Source organism: Nicotiana tabacum, chromosome 3, assembly GCF_000715075.1.
Source record: "Nicotiana tabacum cultivar K326 chromosome 3, ASM71507v2, whole genome shotgun sequence".
In the NCBI taxonomy this organism is placed as follows: domain Eukaryota; kingdom Viridiplantae; phylum Streptophyta; class Magnoliopsida; order Solanales; family Solanaceae; genus Nicotiana; species Nicotiana tabacum.
The window spans coordinates 70,118,008-70,128,437 of NC_134082.1; the positions used below are offsets into that span (position 1 = coordinate 70,118,008).

The following is a 10,430-nucleotide window of genomic DNA, read 5'->3' on the forward strand; positions in this document are numbered from 1 at the left end:
ACAACACTTAAAAGAAATAAACCTCTTTTGATATTCTCACCTCACTACAATATCGCTCACTCTCTATTTTTCTCGCAAACTATTTTCTTATACCCTGTCTGTGATGCTTCACTCTTTCTTTCACTCTTTGTTGGTGCCATCAAATGAGAAGCTGATGGCTTCTATATATAGGAAGAAGTGTCGTAACTCTTAACCAATCAGAAGTTGGTTTCCTGCAACTTGCGATTTGCAAATTGCAAATCGAGAACCAAAACAAATTTTGGTCAAAAACGTATTTCGGTGATCTGACAGCCCACCACCAATCTTGCAAATTTTCCTTCCTATTTTTTTCTTATTCATTATGGAGATGGACCCCACAATCTCCCCTTCCAAACCCATTCACCTGAAGGAGGTAACACCAGACATCTAGCTTGAGTGCATGTCGACAAGTTCTTTGCACAATTCGAACCTGTCTCTTGGTACCACCTTGGTCAGCATATCTACGAGATTGTCGCTTGTAGAAATTTTCAAGACCTTTATAGATTCATTCTCTACCATTTCTAGAATTCGGTGATATCTCATGTCGATGTGATTGGTCCTTGCATGGTACATGGAGTTCTTGCTAAGGTCTATTACACTTTGACTATCACAATAGACGACATACTCCTTCCAATACAATCCAAGCTCTAGAAGGAACCTTTTCAACCATATCATCTCCTTGCCAGCTTCAATAGCGGCAATATACTCCACTTCAGTTGTAGAGAGTGAGACATACTTTTGCAATCTCGGCTACCATGATATAGCTACCCCTGAAAATGTAAACAAATATCAAGTAGTAGATTTTTTGTTATCAATGTCACCTGCCATATAGCAACTGTATAGCCCTTCAACATTGGATCTGATCCTCCAAAGCACAAACAATCTCCCATGGTACCTCTCAGGTACCTGCGTACCAACTTGACTACTTCCAAGTGTTCTTTTCTAGAATTTTCAAGAAACCTACTGATAATACTAACTGCATGAGCAATATTAGGTCTAGTACATACCATTGAATACATCAAACTTCCGACGATGGGGGAATAAGGAACTTTGGTCATGCTTTCCTTTTCTTCCATTGTTGTAGGACACATCTTCTTGCTTAACTTCAGATGACTAGAAAGAGGTGTGCTGACTGGCTTAGCATTCTTCATGTTGAAGCATTCCTGTACATGTTCAATGTACCTCTCTTGAGACAACCATAATTTTCTTCTTGTTCGCTCTCGAACTATCTTCATACCCAGAATTTGTTGCGATGGGCCCAAGTCCTTCATATCAAATGACTTGGACAAATCTCCCTTCAACTTTGCGACCAGCCCCTTGTCTTTTCTTACAATTAACATGTCATCCACATACAACAACAAAATAATAAAGTTGTTTTTAGAAAATCTTTTGAAGTATACATATGGATCAGAATAGTTCTTTATGTACCACTACCTTGGTGCCAGCTTCATCCATAAAGATTGTTATTCAATTTGCACATCATGTGTTTCTTTCCAGCTATTTCAAATCCTTCTGGTTGCTCCATATAAATCTATTCCAAATCTCCATGAAGAAATGTAATTTTCACATCCAACTGCTCCAATTCAATATCTAGGCTAGCTGCTAAGCTCAAAATTGTTCAAATAAAAGTCATTTTGACAACAGGTCAGAATATTTTGTCAAAATCAATATCTTTCTTCTGTTCGATGCCTTTAACCACCAATTGAGCTTTAAATCTGACTAGCTTTCCATTTCCATCTTTCTTGAGTTTAAAGACCTACTTACATTTGAGTGGCCTTTTACCTTTTGGAAGTTCAACCAGCTTGTACGTGCTATTTTTTTGTAGAGATTCTATCTCTTCTTGCACGGCTTTCATCCACTGGTTCTTTTTTGGATGGGAAAATACCTCTTTAAGACTTTCTAGCTCCCGTTCATCACTGATAAGGACATATTATGTGAAAGGGTATATGCATGACTCTACACTTGGCCTTTCTGATCTCCTCAGAGGTTGAGGTTGTTCTTCTTCCTGATTAGGGTACTCCACTTGCTCGACATCATTATTAAGTTGCTCCCCCGGCTCAATAACCTCATCAGGTTGCTCCCCCTGCTCGGCAACCTCGTCGATCGTACTTTCTACACTTGTGGGTTAGTTAGAAGTAGAAGGAATGGTGACAAGGTTATGGATTACACCATTCTTTGTCTTTTATTATTGGTCATCTGCAGTTCCAACTTTACTTTCTCGGAAGACAACATCTATGTTTCTGATGACTTTCTTCTTTACAAGATCCCACAATTTATACCCGAACTCTTCATCTCCAGATCCGATGAATATGCAGGGAACAGATTTATCATCCAGCTTTGTTCTCTTCTTCTTTGGTACATGTGCAAAAGCTCTGCAACTGAATACCTTTAGATGCGAGTAGGACACCTCCTTATTGTCCAAACTTTCTCTGGGATGTCAAACACCAATGGAACTGATGGACTCCTATTGATCAGGTAACAGGCTGTTTGAACTGCTTCACCCCAGAATGACTTAGGCAGTTTAGCCATTCAGAGCATGCTTCTCACCTTCACAATGGTGTGGTTCATCCTTTCGGCTACACCATTGTATTATGGGGTTCCGGAAACTGTCTTTTCATATTTGATCCTATGGCTCAAACAGTACTCTTCAAATTCCTTTGAAGTGTACTCACCTCCATTGTCACTTCGGAGACGCTTTAGCTTTTTGGCATGTCTCCCATTCCACCAGGGCATGAAACTTCAGGAAAACTTGAAACATCTAATCTTTGGTTTTCAAAATATAAACCCATAATTTTCGTGAAGCATCATCAATAAAAGTAACAAAATATTTGTTACCGCCCATCGATTCAATTTCTATTGGACCACAAACATCAGAATATACCAAATCAAGTATATTCAATTTTCTCTCAAACGATGTCTAAAATGAGACTCTATGCTGCTTACCAAATAAACAGTAGTCACAAGGTTTTACCATTGTACCTTTCGCATAAGAAATGAGTTATTTCCTAGCAAGAATCTGCAATCCATTTTCACTCCTATGACCCATTCTTTTGTGCCACAAATCTGCAGAAATATCATCTTGTGTCGCGTTCAATTAACCTTAGCATATTTCTACATTTGTCCTATACAACGTGCCACGAGCAACTCCCTTTGCAATCACCAATGATCCCTTGGTGAGTCTCCACTTTTGATTTGCAAAATACTTCTCGTATCCATCTCGGTCTAAAGCAATTCCCGAGATCAAGTTTATCCGCAAATCAGGTACATGTCACACATCCTTTAGAACCAAAGTGCATCCGACATTTGGCTTGATAAAAATGTCACTGATCCCCGCAATCCTTGAGTAACTCGTGTTACCCATTCTCATAGTTCCAAAATAACCTGCTATATATCTACAAAAAAATTCTCTTACCGGTGTGGCATGGTAAGTTGTTGTTGTATCAACCACCCATTCTGACTCTGGACCTGGCAAGTGCATGTATTCCTCTTCCTCATTTATAAAGAGGACAACATTATCATTGTTTTGCACCATAGCGGTTGTATTGTCCTCATTTTTCTGGCCACTGCTTTCACTTTTGTCTTTCCTTGGATTTGGGCAATCTCTTTTGAAGTGACTTGGTTGATCACAATTGTAGCAATTTCTAGATCTTGATTTGTATCGGTTCTTAGACTTCCTACGAGCTCCGGATATACCATAGTTGCTCGAACTCCTTTGATAACTCTTGCCTCTACCTTCTGTGTGAGATTATGTCCTTGATTTTCAGGCTTCTTCTCATCTTCTCATTGAGTAAAAGAGCCAATGTGATGTCTTTCAACTCAATGGTAGTCCTATCGTGCAAGATTGTTATTGCTAAATTATCGTACGAAGATGGCAATGGGTTCAATAGCAAAATGACTTTATCTTCTTCCTCGATTTTCACTCTAGGTTGGCGAGCTGTGTGATTAGTACGTTAAACACATTTAAATATGACAAAAATTTGTACCTTAACCCATGTGTAGGGCGTATAATTGCTTCTTCAGGTACAATTTATTTATCGGCGTATTGGACATGTATAGGCTTTTGAACCTTGTCCAAATTCCACATACGGTGTCTTCATTAATGATGTTATTTATCACATCATCTTATAAGTGCAACCTGATTGCACTAGCAGCTCTTTCATCCAAGTCAGCCCAATCCTCGGCTTTCATGGTATCAGGCTTTTTGGCATCCGTATCTAGTACCTTGTGTAATCTTTGTTGGATGGGCAGATGCCTCATCCTTCTTTTCCATGTTGAGAAACCGTTATCTCTGTTGAATTTTGCTACCTCGTACTTTACTTTGGATATTTTTTTCACCGAGTATAGTATTACCGATCGTGAAAAGTACTTTTGTGAACGAGCAGAACTTGTGCTCTGATACCTGTTATTGGGAATAAACCCCCACAGAAATAATATTCATGGTAATAAAAGCGAATAATAACGTAACACCGAGATACGATAATTAAATGAATAAAAGAGTGACAACGACACCAAGATTTTTACGTGGAAAACCCTTTTGAATAAGGGAAAAAACCACGACCCTGAGAGGAGCAACTGATATCACTATAGCAAGGAATTTTACACTTTGTAGGTCCGAGTAAAATACTCCAAAGACTACTGCAACACTCAAAAAAATAACTCCCTTTGGATATTCTCCCATCACTACAATATCGTTCACTCTCTATTTTTCTCGCAGACTATTTTTTTATACCTTATCTGTAATGCCTCTCTCTTTCTTTCTCTCTTTGTTGGTGCGATCAAATGAGAAGTTGAAGTCTTCTATTTATATGAAGAAGTGTCGTACCTCTTAACCAATTAGAAGTTGGTTTCGTGCAACTTGCGATTTGCATTTGCAAATCGAAAACCAAAATCAATTTTGGTCAAAAACGTGCTTCGGTCATCTGACATCCCACCACCAATCTTGCAAATTTTCCTTCCTATATATTTCTTCTTAATTATGGGTATAGACCCCTAATAATAGGTGAATTTAACTATATTCAGGCCCTAAATAACTGCCTTCTTGCATAGTTTTGATAATAAAAGTGATAACAAAATGCTCTTATTAGTAATTTTCATGACTTGCAGGCTATATATGACTAAGGAAGGCTAGGGAGTACTTTTGGAGTCAAAAATTGAAGAAAGAGAGGTCATCCGTGAAATATCCCAAGTGAACCACGCAAAAACAGGCTGAAGAATCAGAGAAATGATTCTGCCGCGGTTCCACCGCGACCGCGGCAGAACCGCGATGAAGACTGCTCGCGGACAGAATGAGATTCAGAGGAGCTGTTTGGCCGCGGTTCCACCGCGACCACGGCAGAACCGCGGCAGGCACGAGAAAGTTCAGGGACTAAAGTGCAAAACACAGGATTTTTAGCCCAAAACCCTATTTTAAACACTAGACTTCGCCCAAGAGAAGCATGTATTGTTTTGGAGGGTATTTTTGGCAAGAAGAACAAGTGTGAGAGATCACCCAAAACATCTTGGTTTCTTCTCTCTTTATTTTTCTTGCAAGTTTTATGATGAATATTGTTTTAGTTTATTTACCCATAGTTATGAGTAGCTAAATCCTTTGTCTAAGGTTTTGATGGAACCTATTGGGGGATGAACTTCTTGTTTATGTGAATACAAATTGCTAGTTTCAATCTTTATTTGTTCAACTATGTTCTTGTTGTAGTTAATTGACAGGATCCTCAATTAGTTGTGCCTATTTAGTGTGCATAACTCGGGAGAGAGTGCATATTTAGGTTATTGTTGAACAACACTACTCCCAAAGTATAAGAGGGATCTATAACTGCGGGTTTAAAGGCGGGATTAGGGATAACGAAGCTTTGAGTGCAATCTGAAGTGAACTGTGTTAATTAAAGCTATCTAGTGTATCTCGGGAGAGTGCATTGAGTATATTACTGTGATTACTCGGGAGAGATTTGCGGTAAGATGAGCATTTATGATTGATAGAGGTGTGTTGGTAAATTTGTATGAAGCATAAACATAAGGGATTCCATCATTAGGGGAAGTCATTACCTTAGCATTTTCTCATTATTGTTTACAACCTTAGCATTTTAGTTTACAACTTGTTATTTACTTGCAATCTTAGTTAGTAAAGAAACCATTGATGGTGATTCAAACGCTTGGGGAAGTTGGTTCTCAAGAGTTTAGTAGTTCTAAAGATTGTGATTGATAGGTTAATTCTCTGTGGATTCGACTCTGGGCAGAATACTCAGGTTATATTTGCAACATTCGCATTGTCCTTTTTATAAGGCATAGTTGGGCGTGATCAAATTTTGGCGCCGTTGCCGGGGAGTTAACGGAATTATCAATTACCATTGATAGAAATACAAAAAAATTCTTAGTATAGTCAGTTTTCTCTACACCAAGATTTGATTGAAAATTTTGATGGTTGTTGACGTGGTTGCACAGGTGTATGCCTAGAAACTCTACGAGGACTGCAGAAGTACTTGAAGGACTCTCAGACCCCGAGAAAACATTACGGATATTGAACCGTGCCAACAAAAGACTTCAACAACCTCATCAAACACACAACCTCGAAATTGACATGGGTGATGTAGACAACGTCAACGGAAACGTTAGAGATTGGGCACCTCCTGTGCCTGAGGCTGCACTATATGACTGCGCACAACCCACAGCTAACAATCTGGCCACTGCCATTGTTGTGCCCGCGATATAAGCTGAATCGTTCCAGATCATGAACAACATGCTGCACTTGCTGCAAAATAAGGGATTATTTTCTGGGACACTAGCCGAAGATCCTCAGCAGCACTTGAAGAACTTCTTGTCGATTTGCAAAACTCAAAGGCAACCCAACGTAACTCCGGAAGCAATCAGACTGTTATTATTTCCATTATCGGTGACAGGAGCTGCTCAGGGCTGGTTAAACTCACTCCCCATAAACTCTATAGAAACTTGGGATGAGTTAGTCAAGCAATTTCACATCAAGTTCCACCCGCCTAACAAAATAGTTCAACAAATTGATGAGATCGTGAGCTTTAAACAGAAACCAATGGAGACACTGCATGAGACATGGAGCCGGTTTAAAGGAATGTTGGTTATATGTCCACACCATGGTATTCCGGATCAGATGTTGGGACAACGGTTTTACATGGGACTGTCAGATAGCATGAAGAACATTGTAGATGCCTCAGCTGGTGGGGCATTTTTGAGCAAAACTTGGAGAGAAGGTCAGAGTCTGCTTGACAAAATGGCTCAAAATTCGGGGTGGACGACGAGGAATGCACCTATCACTCCAGTGGTACACTCAGTGCCTTTTGACCCATCAAATTCCATGGCTGAAAATGTGGCGACCCTTTTGACACAGATGAGCATACTCACCAAAAAGGTGGAGGAATCGGGGCAGAAACAGCAAGTGCACATTGTAGATACCACCAATGGGGGCTTGTGCACATCTTGCATTAGTCAGCCAATTGGTAATCCGTGGAATGCTGAACATAATCATCATCATCAGCACCCTGAGGACATGAACTATGTGTCAAACTATGGAGGCCAGAGACAGGGCAATCAAAACTGGGGTCAGCAAACTCAGCAGCTATACAAATCACCTCAGCCACAGTACAACGCTGGAAACATGAGAGGTATGAGACCCCCCAACAATATGGCACTTTATCCAAGGTCACAGGGGTACAACAATCAACGGCAAGGGTATCTCCCACCTCAGCAACAGCATGGTGGAAGGCAAGAAGATGGGTTCACAAGACTTGAAGCAATGATGCAGCAGGTGATTAGGTCGAATGCAAAAATAAATGAAAGAGTAGATGCACATGACGCAATAATCAAAAATATTGAAGTGCAATTGGGCCAAATTTCAATGTCTCTGAACAATCGTCCTCAGGGGACATTACTTGCAGATACCCAAATCAATCCTAAAGATCAGGGCTCGAAGCAGCTGATGGCGGTAAGTCTCTGTAATGGCAGGGATCTTGATGTAGAGCAGGAGAGAGATCGTGACAATATACAGGCTGAGACACTCATTCAGGTACCCATTGAGCTAGATGATTCCACAAGGCTGACAGATGTGACAATCCAGCCTGCTCAGGAAGAAAAGAATACTCAGCAGGAGACCGAGAAAGTTGCTGAAGCAGTTGAAGAGCCGGTAGTAGAGATAGTAGCTGAGAAAGAAAAGTCCCAAGAGATTGGGAAGAAAAGACCTCCTGCTCCATTTCCACAGAGGTTGGCCAAGAATCAAAAGGAGGAGCAGTACAAAAAGTTCTTTGAGATGCTCAAGCAAATTCAGGTTAATATTCCATTGATTGAAGTTTTAAAGGAGATGCCTGGATACGCAAAAATGATGAAAGATTTAATGTCCCGGAAATTTGACTTCCAAGACTTGGCCACGGTGACACTTACTCAGACGTGCAGTGTAGTGGTAACTAGACCTGTTGCTGAAAAGCTCTCTGATCTAGGGAGTTTTACTATTCCATGCACTATTGGAAACTATGCTTTTGCGAAAGCACTCTGTGATTTAGGGGCCAGCATTAATCTTATGCCCCTGGTCATTTACAAAAGGTTGGGCATTGGGAGAGCTAGACCCACCTCTATGTTGTTGCATCTGGCTGACAGGACTGTGAAGCGTCCATTTGGGATCCTTGATGATGTACTTATTCAGGTGGGGAAATTCGTGTTCCCTGCAGATTTTGTGATATTGGATTGCAAAGTGGATGAAGAAATTCCTATCATCTTAGGAAGACCATTCTTGGCCACAGGGAGAGCTCTTATTGATTGTGAGACCGGGGAACTTAAGATGAGGCTCAATGACGAAGAGATTATATTCAATGTGCAGAAATCTATGAGGCGACCAAGTGAGTTCGCCAATTGCTCTCTTATTGATGTCATGGATGTAATCGTACAGTCTGATGATGAAGTGTTGACGGTTAAGGATACCCTCCTGCATGTTTGACGAATTTGGAGGAAGTGAATGGTGAGGACTTGGCGGAATGGGTGTGGGCACTGGAAGGTAGAGGGTCTTGGGAAAGAAATCTAGAGTTTGAGCCCCTACACTTAGAAAAGAGGAAGACTCCTCCAGCTAAGTCATCCATTGAAGAACCGCCGAAGCTGGAACTAAAGCCATTGCCAGCCCACCTCAGTATGAATTTCTGGGACATGACTCCACTTTACCTGTTATTATCTCATCTGGTTTGTTAGATGTGCAGGTCCAATAGCTTCTACAGGTATTAAAGGAGTGCAAAACTGCCATTGGGTGGACCATGGCAGACATCAAGGGGATCAGCCCCGCTTACTGCATGCATAAGATTCTGCTGGAAGAGGGGCACAAACCTTCCAGGGAACATCAGAGGAGGCTGAACCCAAATATGAAGGAAGTGGTGAAGAAGGAGGTGATAAAGTGGTTAGATGCGGGAATTATTTTCCCAATCTCTGACAGCAGCTGGGTTAGCCCAGTTCAATGTGTGCCTAAGAAGGGTGGCATGACGGTTGTGAAGAATGACAACAATGAACTAATCTCAACGAGAACCGTCACAGGCTGGAGAATTTGCATGGATTATCGAAAGTTGAATCTAGCCACCCGGAAAGACCACTTCCCACTTCCCTTCATCGATCAGATGCTGGATAGATTGGCAGGGAGGTCACACTTTTGTTTTCTGGATGGGTACTCAGGGTACAATCAGATTTCCATTGCACCTGAGGACCGAGAGAAGACCTCCTTCACATGCCCTTATGGCATTTATGCCTTTAGGAGGATGCCCTTTGGCCTATGCAATGCACCCGCCACATTCCAATGGCGCATGATGGCCATATTCACTGACATGGTTGAGGATATAATGGAGGTGTTCATGGATGACTTTTCAGTGGTGGGAAGTTCATTTGATGAGTGCCTGGTGAATCTGACGCGTGTGCTGAAACGGTGCATCGAGACTAATCTGGTGCTGAACTGGGAGAAGTGCCATTTCATGGTACAAGAAGGCATAGTCTTGGGGCACCGGGTGTTAAGCAAGGGAATAGAAGTAGATCGAGCAAAGGTTGATGTAATAGCAAAGCTGCCTCCACCAACTTCGGTCAAAGCAATCAGAAGTTTTCTTGGACATGTCGGTTTCTATCGGCGGTTCATAAAAGACTTCTCCAAAATCACCAAACCTCTCTGTAAGTTATTAGAGAAAGATTACCCGTTTGTATTTTCTGATGATTGCAGGGTAGCGTTTGAGGAGTTAAAGCAGAGGCTGGTCACAACACCCATCATTGTTGCCCCCAACTGGGAGCAACCATTCGAACTAATGTGTAACGCTAGTGACTACGCAGTGGGGGCAGTGCTAGGCTAGCGGAAGGACAAATTGATGCACCCAATCTACTATGCCAACAGAAAGCTGAGTGGAGCCCAGTTGAACTATACGGTGACTGAAAAGGAGATG

The 10,430-nt window shown here is 41.4% G+C and overlaps 1 protein-coding gene across 1 annotated transcript; it reads left to right on the forward strand.

Annotated features, from left to right (window-relative positions):
- The first annotated feature begins 7,054 nt into the window (after nt 1–7,054).
- On the forward strand, nt 7,055–8,965 carry LOC142176435 (uncharacterized). The gene is made up of 2 exons (XM_075244172.1): nt 7,055–8,674; nt 8,918–8,965. Exons 1-2 carry the CDS (start codon nt 7,055–7,057, stop codon nt 8,963–8,965), a joined length of 1,668 nt encoding a protein of 555 aa, XP_075100273.1.
- The last annotated feature ends 1,465 nt before the right edge of the window (nt 8,966–10,430 follow it).